This window comes from Lepidochelys kempii, chromosome 1 (genome assembly GCF_965140285.1).
Source record: "Lepidochelys kempii isolate rLepKem1 chromosome 1, rLepKem1.hap1, whole genome shotgun sequence".
In the NCBI taxonomy this organism is placed as follows: Eukaryota; Metazoa; Chordata; order Testudines; family Cheloniidae; genus Lepidochelys; species Lepidochelys kempii.
The window spans coordinates 199,688,110-199,704,958 of NC_136380.1; the positions used below are offsets into that span (position 1 = coordinate 199,688,110).

At 41.4% G+C, this 16,849-nt stretch overlaps 1 protein-coding gene across 3 annotated transcripts; it reads left to right on the forward strand.

Moving 5' to 3' along the window:
- The first annotated feature begins 427 nt into the window (after positions 1 to 427).
- Positions 428 to 16,588, forward strand: TIPRL (TOR signaling pathway regulator). 3 transcript variants are annotated; one of them, XM_073307963.2, is made up of 8 exons: positions 613 to 666; positions 1,374 to 1,532; positions 3,227 to 3,406; positions 4,775 to 4,874; positions 7,663 to 7,794; positions 9,504 to 9,599; positions 11,410 to 11,472; positions 13,432 to 16,588. In XM_073307963.2, the coding sequence occupies exons 3-8, from the start codon at positions 3,246 to 3,248 to the stop codon at positions 13,579 to 13,581; spliced, it is 702 nt and encodes a 233-aa protein (XP_073164064.1). In that variant the 5' UTR covers positions 613 to 666; positions 1,374 to 1,532; positions 3,227 to 3,245; the 3' UTR covers positions 13,582 to 16,588. The 3 variants fall into 3 exon arrangements, with proteins under 3 accessions (XP_073164045.1, XP_073164064.1, XP_073164054.1); XM_073307944.2 differs by lacking the exon at positions 1,374 to 1,532 and having other exon boundaries at positions 428 to 666; XM_073307953.2 differs by lacking the exons at positions 613 to 666; positions 1,374 to 1,532 and adding an exon at positions 794 to 1,256.
- Positions 16,589 to 16,849: the final 261 nt, after the last annotated feature.

Here is a 16,849-nt window from a genome sequence, read left to right on the forward strand (position 1 = left end):
AAAATTTAAGGTCTAGAAAACATGACTGATGCGGGAAGATTGAAATAGGACCACAGGTTTCAAGCACCCTTCACGACACCGGGCCGTCTCCCTCGCCGAGCGAGCCCCGCCCCCTCCCTCTGCTCCGAGGGTTGGCCCCAGGGAGCCTTATACGCCCGCAGCGCCGGTCGCAGGCGCCCCGCGGCGCCCAGGCACCACCCCCCTCGCTCCGCACGGCTAGGGCCCCTCCCCCCGCAGCCTAGACGCCCAGCGCGCGGCCAGGGCTCGCTGGGAGCTGTTGGGCCCCCGCGTCACTGGGCCTTTGTCACGTGACCGCGCCCGCCTCTTTTTCATGTTCCGCGCTCCCATCTCCCTCCCTCCGTCCGCGGCGCCAGCCTCGCGTCACGACGCCGGCTTCTGTCTGGCTCGCGCCCAGGTAAGTGACCCCGGAAGCGGAAGTGCAGGGGGGCGGGGAGTGGATTCCGGTTCCGGCGGCGCTGGTGCTGCGGGGAGACCGGCAACCGTCTCTTTCTCCTCTCCCTGTCCCCGCCGCGTCCCCTCCCCGTCCCCTCCCGCCGGCCCCGCCATGTACCCCGTGTTCCAAAGCACCAGCCGCGACTTCACTTTCGGGCCCTGGAGACTCAACGCCGCCCGGACCCACATCATGAAATCGGCCCAGGCCGAGAGGTGGGGGCGGGGCCCGCGGGGCCGGGGGGGTCGTGGCCGCTGACGCCGTTTCCAGGCCTGATGGGTGGGTGGGTGGGTCACAGACCCGGCTCGGGTTTGACCGATCGGGCCCTCCCTGGGTGGTGGGCGGGGGCTGCCTGTGCCCGCTCAGCGAGCGCGGGAGGGCGCCTCTGACGGGTCTGCGTTGTAAACCTGGGCGCAGGCTGGGGTTTCAGCCTGACCCCCCCCGCTGTCCACCCACACGGAGGGAGTTCTCCTGTTGACATAATTATACCACCCCCAGTGAGTGGCGGTAACTATGTTTGTCGTCCTGAGAGGCGCTCCCGCCTAGAGCGGTCCGCACTGGCACTTTTGTCTGTGAAACTTACGTTGGTCGTAGGTGTGGGGTGTTTTTTTTTTTCTTCACACCACTGACTGACAAAAGTGCTGATGTAGACAGAGCCTGAGTCTCCAAGTATGGGCCCCGCAGACCTGGGTTTACAATGCAGTGTAGGTATATCGTTATTGAGCAAGAGCTGAGTTTCTGCTAAGGAAATCTCCTAAAGAGCCACTGCAGAAAGAACTACTATGAAAAAAGAACCCCAATAAATGTAAGTCCCAAAGGGCCATCAGCTGGGGTCAAGAGTTTCTTTTGCGTCCTTTGTGTGATACTGTGGATCATCTTTTGGTTTGAGAGGCAGGGATGGTTTTGCTTTCCTCTTCCTAAGGTATTCAGGACTCTTGTTGTGGACTGATCAACTCAGGTTTTCTTACAAATGGACCACTTGCCCTTTCACACGTGGCAACAATTTCTGTTTCTATAAAGCAGTGGGGGAAACTGCTTCCTTCAGACCTGACTAAAGTTTGTTTGAAACTTGGACATTAAAGTAAATATAAATATTTCAGATACTAAAAGTAAAGTCTGAGCTTGTTTAGCAGTAACCACCTTTCACAGTTTGATATCTCTGGATCTCAAATCCTATGGTAAATTAAATCTGTCAGACTTACTTCAGCTCTTCTCAGTCTCTTGCCAATCTGTGACTTTCAGCTTGTGTTGCATTTATTTTTGTGTGATTCATTTGCTTGTTATAAACTTATTTCTTAAAAAGCTCTTTTATATAAGGCTGTCTCATGTTGAAAAATGTTTTTTGTATGTGAAGTCCTGAATAGACTATTTAATTGCATTTTGTAGCAAAGTGTATAATAAATACAGGCAGATGAAATCATAAGGTTTGGACACTATTTTTCATAGTACCTAGGAGCCCTCGTCATAAAGCTGGACCCCATTGTGCTGTGTACTGTACAAATGCAATGCACTTCTAGTCTGAAAAGTGACTGCAAAAATGGCACCTTGCTCATTCTATCTGGTCCTGATGTGTCTTAAGTTATAGCTGCTTGCTTTAGTGACTAAAATAACTTTTAGTGCATTTTTCACCTCATAGCTCTGCACAGTGATCACAATTACAGAAGAGAAAGAGAGATGGATTCTTATCTTTTTAATCCTTTTGTCTGCAGAGCAGATTCTCCAGAGATAGTAGTAGCTTGTCAGCTTTCCTGCAGTAAGCCCTACCAATGTTCCTCAAGCCTGACCTGCATGGGCCACTTGTAGGGGAGAGAATCTAACTGTAGCCTGCATTGCCCACACAGTCTTTCGCATGTCTCCTGAAACTATCCCAAAAGAGTGCCAATTGTTTGCAATGTAGATGCTTATTTTTCTCTAATTGAGATATTAACTCCTCACAGATAACTGAACACCTGCTAGATAATGAATACTTCCATCAGTTACCAATCAGAGTAGGTTTAGAACTGCTAACCTAAAGATGAAAGGTTGCATCTCACTGTACTGATCCTCTGAGCCATTCTGTTTGCCATATGTTTCTTCAACTGAAGCTAGTTTTTTAAATGGGCAGACTGCCCATGTAGCCTTTAAGTGCTTCTGAAGCAAATATCTCAACTCTGGTGAGTTGTTGTCTTGGTAGTTCAAAAGAGTAATACTACACTTGTACAGTGCCTAGCTCAGTAGGTCCTGGTCCATGTCTGTCCCTCCTAGGTGTTGCCACAGTAAAACTACTAATAAAAATGCAGGTTCCCCGTGCATCGTTATCTTGCTCTAAAGTAATACTGTGTGGTAAGTAGTACTAAGGCTATGTCTACACTTAAAATGCTTCAGTGGCACAGCTGAGTGCTTCAGTGTAGATGCTTACTAAGGTGACAGGAGGGGTTCTCCAGCCACTGTAGCAAAACTGAGAGGTGGTAGTGATGTCGATGGAAGAATTCTTCCGTTTATCTAGCATTGTCTACATAGGGGCTTAGATCAGCTTAAATACGTTGCTCAGGGGTGATGATCTAATTAGTTCGATCTAATTTTCTAGTGTAGACCAACCACAGCTGTCTACTTGTGAACTTCTCCATGTTTAAGAGAACTTCCGACAGTGTTGAGGAAGAGAGGAGACTACTGGAATATTTTGTAGTGTGAAGGAACAATGATCACTCAAATTAAACTATGCTTGTGGGCACAGTTACAAAGTCCTGCAAATGTAGATTGCAACCCTATTGATTTAACCTCTTTGTCCGCGTGCAGATTAGCTGATGAATTGCACATGCCTTCCCTCCCAGAAATGATGTTTGGAGACAACATCCTAAGAATTCAGCATGATTATGGCTTTGGAATTGAGTTCAATGCAACAGATGCTTTAAAATGTGTAAATAACTATCAAGGTATGATTAAAGTGGCCTGTGCAGAGGAATGGCAAGAGAGCAGGTGAGCACTGCGGTATTACCACAGTAACAGGGTAAGCACTAATGTGATGGGGGATGGAGTGTGATATGGTGGCTAATGCAGGAGACTGGTAGCCAAGGCTCTGCCACTTATTGAGTGGTCTTGAAAGTCACTTAAACTTTCTGTGCTTCAGTCTCCACATCTGTAAAACTGGGATAGTTGTACTTGCCTGCTTCTCAGGAGTATTGTGGTTTATTTAACACTTGTCAAGGACTTGGGTTTGATTCTGCATCCATTTAAGTCACTGGAAAAATTCCTGTTGTGACTTTAATGTTGCAAGATCATGCCCTTTGACATCTTAAAGTGAAAGGTGCTACGCAAGTACAAAATGTTGCTACTGGAGGTTCCTTTTTGTTGTGCATTTAGTCTTGATACACAATTCTACTGTGTATTTATCAGGTGGTTAGCAGTGATGCTCGCAGTATATGAAGCGAGGCACAGAAGAATCAGAACTGTACAAATGCCTAAGATACATTCTGCCAGCAGAATCCTTGGGTTGAACAGGCAAACTTAAATTGTACAATACTTGACAACGTTAAACTAAAGATTTCTGACTAAAATCATATGAACGAAGCACTTACGCTATGGGAGTTGATGCTTAGAATGGTCTTCAAAATCGCTGGATAAATATGAAAAGGAGTACTTGTGGCACCTTAGAGACTAACCAATTTATTTGAGCATGAGCTTTCGTGAGCTACAGCTCACTTCATTGGATGCATACCGTGGAAACTGCAGCAGACTTTATATACACACAGAGATCATGAAACAATACCTCCTCCCACCCCACTGTCCTGCTGGTAATAGCTTATCTAAAGTGATCATCAAGTTGGGCCATAGCAGGAGAGTGAGTTTGTGTGTGGGGGGCGTTGAGGGTGAGAGAACCTGGATTTGTGCTGGAAATGGCCCAACTTGATGATCACTTTAGATAAGCTATTACCAGCAGGACAGTGGGGTGGGAGGAGGTATTGTTTCATGATCTCTGTGTGTATATAAAGTCTGCTGCAGTTTCCACGGTATGCATCCAATGAAGTGAGCTGTAGCTCACGAAAGCTCATGCTCAAATAAATTGGTTAGTCTCTAAGGTGCCACAAGTACTCCTTTTCTTTTTGCGAATACAGACTAACACGGCTGTTGTTCTGAAACCTGGATAAATATGGATATTGTCAATAAGAAACAGTAGTGTATAGATGTGGCCTGACACTAGTGTCTTTGCACAGGCAAAATCGCTATTTCCAGGAAGTTTTGACTGTTTAAGGACATCAGTGTTGGGACCAGGGTATGTGTCTCTTGTATGTGGTATTGTAATGTTAAATGATTATTACAAAGTGTGTTTTCTCTTCCTTTATTGAGGACTGAGGCTGAACACACAAAAGAAGTAGTTAAACCATATGATTGGACCTATACGACAGACTACAAAGGAACATTATTAGGAGAAACTGTAAAGTTAAAAGTGAGTCTTTTCTCCTCGTTAAGTGCTCATTGCATCGCATTGTGTTTTGACTTATTGAAAAACAAAGCATGCCTTCTAAAATAAGGTTGCATAGTTTTGAAGAGATCTGCCTTCAAAGTATAATTGGGGTTTATGGAGTCTTCAGTATTTTTTTTTTTTTTAAGCAAATCACAGTTCACTTTGAATAATTTAGTGTTTGGGTTTTTTTAAATCTGAATTATATATAAAAATGCCCCCAAAGTCCCTTGTATTTGGAATATATGCTTGTGTGTGTGTGGGGGGGGGTTCTTAATGTTTATTGGGTTACAACTGAAGTCCTGAACTCCCCAGATATGTGAGGACTGAAGTTCTCCTGTAATTCTGTAGTACTCTAAGCATGCAGTGTGCCAGCTGGCTGTGACGTTGTACCCCAGATTTGGCTGTTAATCAGTGGTGCTGTGTTTACATACAGTAATAACTGTGTTCATACCTCATTTGTGACAACCTCTCCCCGATCGTAAGTAACTGTTTTAAAGTAGCTCTGAAATATCCAGTGCATCTGCTTGATATTAACAAGCAAAAAAACCCAAACCCCTCAATCCCCTACCTCTACTAGGCAGATGATTCTAGTTAATCCCCTAGCCTTACTATAGTTATTTAAAAAACCCTAAACTCTTGGGTCCCTTTGGAATGAATTGTGCTATATAAATATAAAACTTCTCATGTTGGCCAAATGGCCCTTGGCCTGGTACCTTTTCAGAGAGGATAAAAGTGGTAGCTTTGCGTGTGTGTACAGAATGAGAGGACCTGGGAAGTGAGAAAGATAACTGCACAGAAAACTTGGGTAAGGGGAAGAAGCATTTTTTTATTGTCTGTCTATAAAAATTCTTGGTGTTCCATATAAAATATAGAAGCTTACAGTATTTATAACCAAAATACTATTCAGAAATATCTATTAATACATGTCACACTGTCTGGTCTGGCTCACGATTGTGAGTGCCAACCTCAGGGCAGACTGACAAAAACAGGACACATATCCCGAAATGGTGGTATGGTCTATAAATAGATTTCACCAAGCCAGTGACAAATATGAACTCCTGGATCACTACACCAGTCTTACAATGGAAACATAGACAGTAACCTTAGACTTTTCAGTCTATCTTGCCATCCAGGCAAGCTGGACTTAGTGATAAATGGTCATTTACACCAAAAATCACAAAATATTCAGATTGCTTCCAGTCCCAAGAGGCCAGTCATTTACCCCAAATCAGTTGGTACCCTAGATCTTACACCAAAGACAATGCAAGTAGCCAATCCTGTAAAAACTATCTAAAGGTTTTAAAATAAATGAGTTAGTTACAGGTTAAAGCAAGCAAACATACGCACAAATAAGTTGCAATAAAAATGCCAAGAGTGACAGAGTTGTGATCTGTCAATTCAAAATGTCTTTCAGGGCAGATCCAGAGGTAACCCGTGGGGATCTCTGGCTTCCGTTTAGTGTCTCTGACCCTGTGAGAGTTCAAACAGTAAAGAGATGGAAATGTTCATGTGTTTTTGGGCTTGTCTTCGTGTATAGTGCTATAGTGGCGCAGCTGCAGCGCCTTAGTGAAGATGCTACTGCATCGACAGGAGAGCTTTGCCCATTGGCAGTTACTTCCTGAGAGATAGTAGCTGTGTCAGTGGGAGAAGCTCTCCCGCCGACATAGTGCTGTCTACATGGGGGATTGGGACTGTATTACTGCATTGCTCAGGGGTTTGGATTGCTAAAGTTATACCAATATAGGTCTGCAATGTACTCCTGGCCTTTGTTTTATTTCCTTAGTTTGGCCTGCAAGTCCACTGAATGAGCTTCCTTGCACATGGCATTTCCAAGATGTGATACAGCCATTCACTAATCCTTTGTATTGTGATGTTCCCTGATAGCCCATCTGATTTTGATAGTTCTTCTGAACAGGCTGGTGGGAGCACTCTTATCATTTGAGTTCACAAGATTAGAGCAAACATTTTCAAAGTTATAAAGCAAAACGTACATATTTCCTGATAGCATGGAATGCAGACATTACAAATAAAATAAATTCATGCAAAAACTTGCAAACAATCTACAGACTCTGAACCCTAAATACATTCTTATAAGACTTAATACCTATTTTGGGCAACACTGACACATAAATGAGCTGGTCTGGTCTCCAGCTATGAGTTTGTCAGTTCTTAGCTAATGCCTGCAGTCTTGGCAAGAGCTGGCTCCTGGGCGGCCAGCATCACAATACTCTCAGTACTTCCCCAACTGTTTGAAATCCAGAATTCAGTCAAAACTGTTTGCAGATACTTTTTTTTCAAGTGAAATTTAGCAAAACCCGTGCTTAGCCTGCCCCAATCTGCAAAATGACAGCTCATGGGAAATCCCAAACTTTACTCTTGGAATTTTTAGCTTTTAGCAATTTTTTTCTATAAGAAGCTCAGAGACTTTTGACTGAGCACCACAGAATTAAAGATGTATTAAACCAGGGAGTTGCAGAGTACAGGGTTTTCAGCAGAAGACATAGTCTGCAGATATCTTATGCCAAATTATGCTAGAGAGACAAGGTGGGTGAGATAATATCTTTTATTAGACCAACTTCTGTTGGTGAGAAGAAGACTCTGTGTAAGTTTGAAAGCTTCTCTCTCATCAAGAGAAATTGGGCCAGTAGAATTATTTGGTCCAGTAAAAGTAACTACCTCACCCACCTTGTCTCGCTAATATACTGGGACTGACACTGCTACAACATCGCTGCCAAATTATGCTAACTATTCTTGAACTTAATTTTCCTAGGTTGTACCTACAACTGATCACATTGATACAGAGAAATTGAAAGCCCGGGAACAGATTATGTTTTTTGAAGAAGTTCTGCTGTTCGAAGATGAGCTTCATGATCATGGTGTTTCAAGCCTGAGTGTAAAAATAGTGAGTTTAATCACTTCCTAAATACATATTCCCCCACTCCCCCAAAAAATCTTCTCTTGAGTTGCAGTTAAGGAAAGTAAAAAGCAGACCTAATGTACTGTTATAGGTTTAGTTAAGACCCATTAAATTGATGAGTTGAACAGCAGGCCTTCTTTCAGGTTAAATGTAAGACAATTGTGGCCTCCAAGACAAAGGCACACTCAAGGTCACTCAGGAGTTCGAAAGACTTTGGTGGAGGGTTTTTGGGTTTTTTTTTAATTTTTTTTTTAACTGAGTACTGTTTTTGAGTAAGGGAGAAGTGTTCTGTGGGTGTGGGGAGAGGGCGAGAGACGTGCACAGAAGCTGAAGCAGAGAGAGAATGCTAAGCAGACACAGCCTGCAACATGCTGAGAGGAGAGGTTTTGGGTCAGCGTACTGGCTGAAAGTTTGGTTTTGTGAGCAAAGAAGCAATCTCCTTTTTAGTTTTTCTGGGTTTTTTGTTTTGTTCCTCCTGCATTTGAAGAAAGAGGACTTTGTACATTCTTTGTAAATAAACAAAAATACCAGACTCCATCATGAGTGTTTTCTCCCAATGGGAACAACCCACAGGTCCCCAAACTTTCACAAGCTGTTTGGATTCAAAGTGGGAACAGTACAATAAACTAAAATTTAAAAATTCCTTCAGTGTAAATAATCAAGGTGGTTTTAGTGTCTCAGGTAAGGAACATTTCTAAAGGGGATTTACCTTGACTCTGTCCCTCTATAATAACAGCTTGCTTCTGCCGTTTCTCACCTGCTTCACAAGGGGAGTTGAGGATTAATTTGCTGAAATTTGTAAAGCACTTTGTGAATGCTGTAGAAGTGTGTATCAATTACCATCAACGTCCTAGTGTTCATTCTTTTGTTACAAAATCCTTAAATGAATAGGATGGGATCTATCCCCACTGCTTGGGTTCGAGAGGTGTGCTTCCCAGCCTGGGTAGAGAGACACACACTTGCACACTAAAAATAACAGTATGGCCATGGCAGCATGGGCGGTGGCTTGGGCTAGCCACTAGAGTACATACCCAGAGGACTGGGTGTGACTGTACCTGTGTGGCTAGCTCAAACTGCTGTCCATGCCACTGTGGCCACACTGCTATTTTTAGCATGCTGATGTAAACCAAGCTAGTGCGTGTCTTTACTCCTGCTGGTTCACAACTACAGTGTCGAATTACCGTTGGGGGGTGAGGCCTGTCTTATGTGATGGCCTGGATCATAATATTGAGGAGTTATGTCTGTTTGGGAGACATTTAATGCCCCAACTGGCAAATATATGTAAAATGTAAGTTTTTTGTTTTTCTTCCTAAAAGCATAATCTTGTAGAAGAAAAGGATATTGGTATCAGAGGTTACAAGGAACAATCTTTTCCCCTGTCACGGCAATAGGCAGGGCAGGATCATTATAAATGTTATGTAATAATTTGTTGAATCATGTTAATTATGTACATTGATATTTTCTCAATCTTTTGAGGCAGCTATAACAGATCATTAGGCACAGACCTTGACTGCACCATTTAAAGCTCACTGCCTCCCATTCAGTCCAGTGGAGCTTATATTCTTCACAAGACTGTGGCTTGGAACAGTCCAAGCGCTACTAGCACTAGTGGTTCTGAACATCTGGCTAAATGGCTGCATATTTTACAGTAAAATGTCATAATGTGTCAAATGAAACATCTTGTTTTTTTGCAGAGAGTAATGCCTTCCAGCTTCTTTGTGTTGTTGAGGTTTTTCTTGCGCGTTGATGGTGTACTTATCAGGATGAATGATACAAGACTTTACCATGAGGTAAACACTTATATCCTTGATGTCTGTTTCATGTTCCACTTGGCAGAATATGGCCCATACAGTGGTACTGTCATTGTATGCAGTGGTGGTGTAGCCGTGTCCGTCCCAGGATATTAGAGAGACGAAGTGGGTGAGGTAATATCTTTTATTGAACCAACTTGTATTGGTGAGAGAGACAAGCTTTTGAGCTTACAGAACTGGGAAACTAATTCAGTGTCACAGCTAAAATGAGTAAGTTTCCCAGACCTGCAGAAGAGCTCTGTGTGAGTTTAAAAGCTTGTCACTCTCCCCAACAGAAGTTGGTACAATGAAAGATATCACCTCACCTACCTTGACTCTCTAGTGTTACTTTCTGTCAGAGGAATTGCAGAAGTCACAGCAATGCTGATGTTGGGTTAGGGAGAGTAGAGGCTAACTGGACTGAACTTTGAATTTATTATTTTATGCATATTTATTACGGTAATGCCCAAGGACCCACTAAGAATGGAGCCCCATTGTGCTAGGCACTGTACCAACACAGAGTAGTAGACAGTCCTTGACCTGAAGAGCTTATAGTTTAAACAGACAAGAGAGACAAAGGGTAAGGGAAAGAAGTGGAACATACAAAGTGAACACTATGATCTTGTTCTCTATGCTAATTGCTCCCAACCTCCAGACATCTCCTGTTGGCTTGTTGTGGCTCCCAGCAGCATTTACACATCTCATTCGTTTATGTATTTTACATAATTACATAATTTCCTCTGCTTTAGTTTCCCATCTTTAAAATGTGGATAACTTACCAAATAGGTGATATTGAAGCTTTATTAAGCTTTATTTATTATGAAGCTGTCTGTAAAGCACTTAGAGATGCTTGGATAGTATGTACTTTAGAGGTCTCCTTCCTTTACTACTCTGTTAAACCAGGTAGAAAGCTATATGACTACCGGGACCGTCTCGCTGTTGCTGCAGAGGGTACTGGCTATATGTGTATTGCTCAGTACAGGACATAATTCAGCATTATTTTATGCAGCCATTTGAGTCACATGCACATAGTGTCTGGCTCCATGACAGGTAGATCATTCTGGAATAAAAGACAGCCTTCTGTGGAAGTCAAAATCCACTGTACTGTAGGTACAAATTGAGAAACTCCCTTGGAGTCTGAATTTTCTGCTTCTCAAGTCATACAGCTCCCCAGGCCTGTAACCATGCATTTGGAGGAGAAGAGAACTTGTGATGGTGAGGTGCCTGTGGCATCTAAATTTGACACCTTCCTCAGTATTTAAAGGTGGGCTGCCATATTCTGCTGCTTCTTCCCTGTCTCTGTTATTGAAAAATATCCTGGTAGGATGGATACCTCTTTGTTGTTGCCTTGTTGCTCTATGGCTGACTTCTGGAGAGCGCCACAGACTGCACTCTTCTCGGGGGAATTTTTGTGATGCTGTTGCCAGACCAAGGTGCAAGAAACTCCTAAGATTGCACTTGAGCCCAAGCATCCCATGAAATGAGATCAGGGCACTTCTGGGATGTATTGTTTGTTCCTCCCTTCAATGCCATTGATGATGCCAATAATTGGGCTTCACCTGAGCAAAGATTAACAAATATATTAAATTATAGTTCTTGTTTTGCAGAAAAATGACTGCTGGGAGCTAGATTGAAATTGCTAAACTTCATTTTTTTTTCCCACAGTAAACTTAAATTCTAGTCTCTACACTGAAAAATCTTTAGCCAACAAAATCCAGATGTATTCAAATTCAGTTTATTTACAATGTTCAGTTCACAGAATACTAGAGAATATATTTTTGTAACTGTTTTGACTGTTTTCTCTTATTAGGCTGACAAGCCCTACATGTTACGGGAATACACATCTAAAGAAAGCAAAATTTCAAGCTTAACGGTAATGCATTTTAAACATGTTTTCCACGTATACTAGCTTCAGTGTCTTATGACTGGTGTAGAAAGTGCCATATCAGGTCAGAGCTCTGCTTGTTTTAGCCTTGTACCTCAAGAGAGACAAAACACCTCCTGACCATTTTGCAGTGCTATTTGGAGGAAGATTGATTCTTGGCCCTTGTAGATAATCTGCCCGTAAAGTGACACATGGTACTAGATTACTATTCATCTTTGTTTGAATAGTTATAAATATTAGCATTATTATAAATAATAGAATTATTCATCCACAGTTTAAGACCCCATGATCTCCTGTGGCAATTAATTCCGCAGACTAGTGGTTGCCTACACTGCTAGCAATATTTGAGGTCTATTTACTAACACAGACTGATGCAGACTGGCTGATGCGAATGCTATAATTGGCCTTTAAAACTGAAAGGCCTGTGGTCTTATGCTACTAAAGTGCATTTGTACAATAGTATAAGCGCTTAGAGAGAACTGCAAGATCTAGTTGTTAGAGCTAGGAACTAAGAGTTGGGACTACTGAGTTCTTTTCTTGACTCCACCATTGACTCATTGTGTGACCTAGGACAAATCACTTAATGTTTCTCTGCCTCATTTTCCCCATCTGTAAAATGAGGCTAATGCTGCACTAATTTTGGGGGGGATTTCTGGGGCTTTGTTTGTAAAACATTGGAGATCCTTAGAAGTAAGGGATTATGCTATAAGAATGACCCTTTCTTATTCAGCATACAGTATATGATCCCTGCATATCTGAATTAAATCTGTTTAATGACAGAATCTAAGTTTGTGTTGTAGAGTCCACATAGCTAGCAGAGTGAACTGGATGCTGTTCTGCCACATACTTCAAAATGATCATCTAAGCTACAGAATCTTTATTGCTGGTCATGATAAAGGGACAGAGCACAAATGGATTTTCCTAGTTGAGTTTGCAGAGCTACCTGTTAGATAAAAGTCAGCTTTGGACTTGTAAATTGGGAACATCGGATCTAAAAATCATTCAGAGTAGTATGAAATCCAGCACATTACATTAAGAGCCAGTTTCAAAATCCAACAGCACTGTGCTTTGATAAAAGCCTGAACAGGCTGCAGTATGGGCTGCATTCCAGCAACTTTTGAGTAATATAAGGCTTGAAGTTAGTGTTCTCAGAATAACTCCCCTTCAGACTTCTTGTAAGTAATGTGGCAGTGTAGTCTCTGGAAGCACCTATAGAGAAGAGAGTTTGTGAAATGCCTCTTTCATTGAATTATCTGGTTTTAATTTAAGATGCTTGAATGAAATATTTCTAAACACTTAGAATTAGAGCATTTTTGCTCTGAAAATGCAGGTTTTTTGGTGGTTCCATTTACTGAACAGGTTGGTTCCCTGTGTGTATTCAGAATTCTGTCTGCTGACTTCAGTGTCTAAAACTTTTACTGGTAACTGTATTGGGCTCTTCAGAACGAAGAGGAAGTGCACTGACATTATTAACAGAATAGTTGATGTGCTAGTCAGTTACACCTGAGCTACTCCATTGAAGATGTTGGAGTCATTGGGAGACATTAAACATGGGACTCCACAATACCATTTTCAGCCACTTTTTGGAGCAGAAATTCAATTTAAAAATACAATCAGTTAAAAAAAAAAAAGTGAAATGTAGTTTTGAGTACCCCACACTTGCCCTTGAGTGTCCCTGCCAGTTTTTGTGGTCTTACAGTTATATTTTTCTATTAAATGTTTTTGTTCTAAAAGACTCTCACAGAGCAGGAAAACAGAGTGTACACAACATTCAGTTAAATGTATAAAGTACATTGAATGAATATAGCTGGCTGATATTGCGTGTTTTAACTGTAGTCAGTGAATATTTCATACAGGTGGGAGTTTAAGTTGGGTCCCTTTAAACTTTGCTTTGAAAATATTCGTTTGTCTGTTGATTTATTTCTAACTAAAATATTTGCTCCTTAGCATGTTCCACCCTCCCTGTTCACGGAGCCTAATGAGATCTCTCAGTATTTACCTGTAAAGGAGACTGTTTGTGAGAAGCTAGAATTCCCAGAGAAGTTGGATCCTGAGCCTACAGCCTCATCAGAAAGCACATGCATGGAATGTAAATAAATGTGACTTTTTGTGGACTTGAAATGGGCCCTCTTCTGGAGATCATATGATCACTTGACCATTACTACTGGCGTAGTTTCACTATTTATGGGCTAAAGATCATTTGTTTGGCTAATTTTTCTGTAGCCTTAAGGGGGCAAAAAGCTCATTTCAGACAGGTTTCACTAATGTGTATATTGTCCTTTTTTTTTAATTATTATTTCAAACCCCTGTCTGGAATTAATGGTAGACTGCCATTAGGTGAGAATTGCCTTGGAGAATAAACTCCTCCCATGAATAGCAGTTTTTGTTCTGTTTTGAGCATTTGGCAGCTATATTGCCTACACCCGCAACCACTAGCACCCTGGATCAAGAATTTTGGCTCTTGGTACCGAGAAGCTAGTGTAATTCACAAACCTGAGCAGCTTTTATTAATTGTATGTAGAATTTGTCTACAATAAAAGGTTTTGTTCCCTATGATGTATATGATGATTGACCTTCTGTTGTACATTAGAAATTTTGCTTGGCTCCCCTTGGTGTAAGATAATATACAAGTTGGGTAATTTCTCTGAATTTTAATCCCAGACGTTTTATTGGAGGATATTTATTCTTCCCTCGTGAATAGCTTTTAAAAAGCTAGCAATATGCAAAGCATTACAATTTCCGACACATTATTAAGATATCACCTTGTTCGGGAGCCGTTAACACAGAGCAGGGAAATGGCTTGAAGTTAACAGAGGCCCACACAATGGTAAGTTTATCAAGTACCAATTCACCTGATATCTAGTGTGGCTGGACTGTCTGACAATACTAATCTGACTTACTTGTATTAGGTGTGCTGCTAATGAAGTATTCTAGTCATTAAAATGCATTGTACTGCATCGACTTCCCGGCCAGCCCCCCATTTAGTTGGTCGTGGCCTGACAATCAAACTGCTGAGTCCCAGGTATTTCAATTCCTAAAGGGTTGAGGTGTTCGTTTTTTGAGACTAGAGTTTCCCAAGCTTTAAAGGGACAATATTTTAGGTGTGAAATTTAGGTTTTATTTCTTACATACTACAAATCCTAATATGATTAAAAGTGTATTTGTGTATGTATATTCATGATTCTGTTCCAACACAATTTATACTTTTGTGGATTTAAACATTTACCCTATGTAGTCGTAAAACCTGAACACATCGATGTGATATAGCATGAGAACCAAGAATCTAAACTGACCAATCTGGTTTCATGCCCATATTGAATGACACGCAAGAATTAAATGCAGGTGATGACAAAAAGTAAATTTTAAGTGTTAAACTGATTCAATATTCCACAATGGTGGCAATAATCTAGATGAGGGAAGAAAAGTTTTAATCTTGTTAAGAAATGTATATATTCTAATTCTTCTCTGCATCAAAATATGCAATTTAGAGTTTACCCATAGTGATAAGATATTTAGATGTTTTACAAAAAATTAAGAAAACCATTGCGACTTAAAAGAATGAAAGCTGTTTTGGTTTAAGATGACACTGAATTTTAGAGAAAGCTACTGCCATGATAGTGATGGCAGGTGTCTTTCTGAAGATTGGCTTCACTAGTGCAGTGAGGCAGTATGGTCGAGTGGAGTGAGCATGGGACTGCAAGGCAGGAACTCCTAAGCAGTAGGCCTGGCTCTGCCACAGATTCACTGTATAACTATGGGTACGTCACTTAACCGTTCTGTGCCTCTGTTTCCCATCTATAAAATGGGGGTAATACATTCCTACCTTACTGGATTTGTGAGGATTAATTTGTAAAGTATATCCATGCAAAGTATTCCTGAATACACCTGCAGCCTTACATTTGGAAAAGACTAGCATGCAAAACAAACACATTAAATGATTTACTCTCAGTTTGATTCAACTAGAGAAGAGGACTGAGTTTAAAATATAACTTACTACTCAAAGAGCTAGCTAATTTCCAGGTAGATGTTACCCAGGGACATTTAGAGTGTGGGATGACTGCATATGTGGCCACTGAGAGGCAGGTAAATCCTCATATGCAAAAATCCCCAATTTATTCTTTCTCCAGCACCAGGCCGCAGCTACCTCCAAACTACTTCTCCCCGCACTTGGTTCCTAGTTAAGCCCCCTATATCTAGATAAACAGGGTGAATCTGGCAGGGAAGGAATTTGACATGGAAGCAGGCATAGTAAATAAATTTGGGGGAAATACATTTAGGTCTCATTCAGTGAGGGGGAAAAGAAGGCAAAGGATAGGAACAACATTGAGCAAAGAGGGGGCTGTTGTGCGGGGAAGTAAGTCTTACTGCATCCTTTATTTAAAGCATATACCATTTTAGATGCCTCCTAAGAGGCTTAAAAAAATCAGACATTTTGGAGTCGTGGTTGGTAGTGATGGAGAGGAGAGTTGGGATGCTGATAACATAAGGAAACATACCTGTGTGCTGGCTAAAAATACTATGGTTCAGGTTTGGTCAGTGATAATGTTCAGCTCCATCACACTGAGGCAGGATGGAGGAGAAAAATCCACCTATTTCATCTCTAGTATTGAGAAGGGGTGTATTGCATGTTTAGCATATATTGTGTGTGTGAGCCCTTCCATTACTGCTTCTAGTGTTTTGTGATCTGTTTAAAACAGCTGTGGAGTTTGCACTTATCTCTGAATATGTTCACATCTGATATCCATCTTTTTTGGCTACCATGCATTTAAATGGAATGTGTACCTTGGAGAAATCACAGGATCCTATTAGAAAGTTATACTTCCCTACAAAATAAAATGCAGTATGGGGTGTTTTCTCTTGTCACTCTAAATGTGTTATGTTGTGTAAATACACAAGAGGCTGAGAAATTGGTGTATTGGATGCTGCTCAGATACAAGCTTCCCAGAGGAAAGAAGCCAGTGCCAGTCTTATGTGATGTGCACAGGTTGTATGCCTCTGAGGGATGGGGGAAATGCTTCTCTGGCAGTTTTGTGGTCAGTTTAATATGTGATGGTCTATATTTGTAGTTGTCTATCACTAAATAAAATGTATGCAACATTTTATAGTTCTGTCTAAGTCTGAGTTTTATTAGAAAAATAAACATAAAAAGAATGACGGTATACTTGGATGATGTATATTAACCTTTTTCAGATACTTCTATCTCATGATACACCACTTTAAATATGAAAACAAATAGGGTAGCATTTCCCAAAGTGCTGCTATGTAGGGAGGTGAACCCAAAAGCCTAGCTGAAGGGGCAAAAAAATAAAAAAAAAAAATGTATAAACGAAGATGGCTAGGCCTCTAACAGCCCATGGTGGGTTGA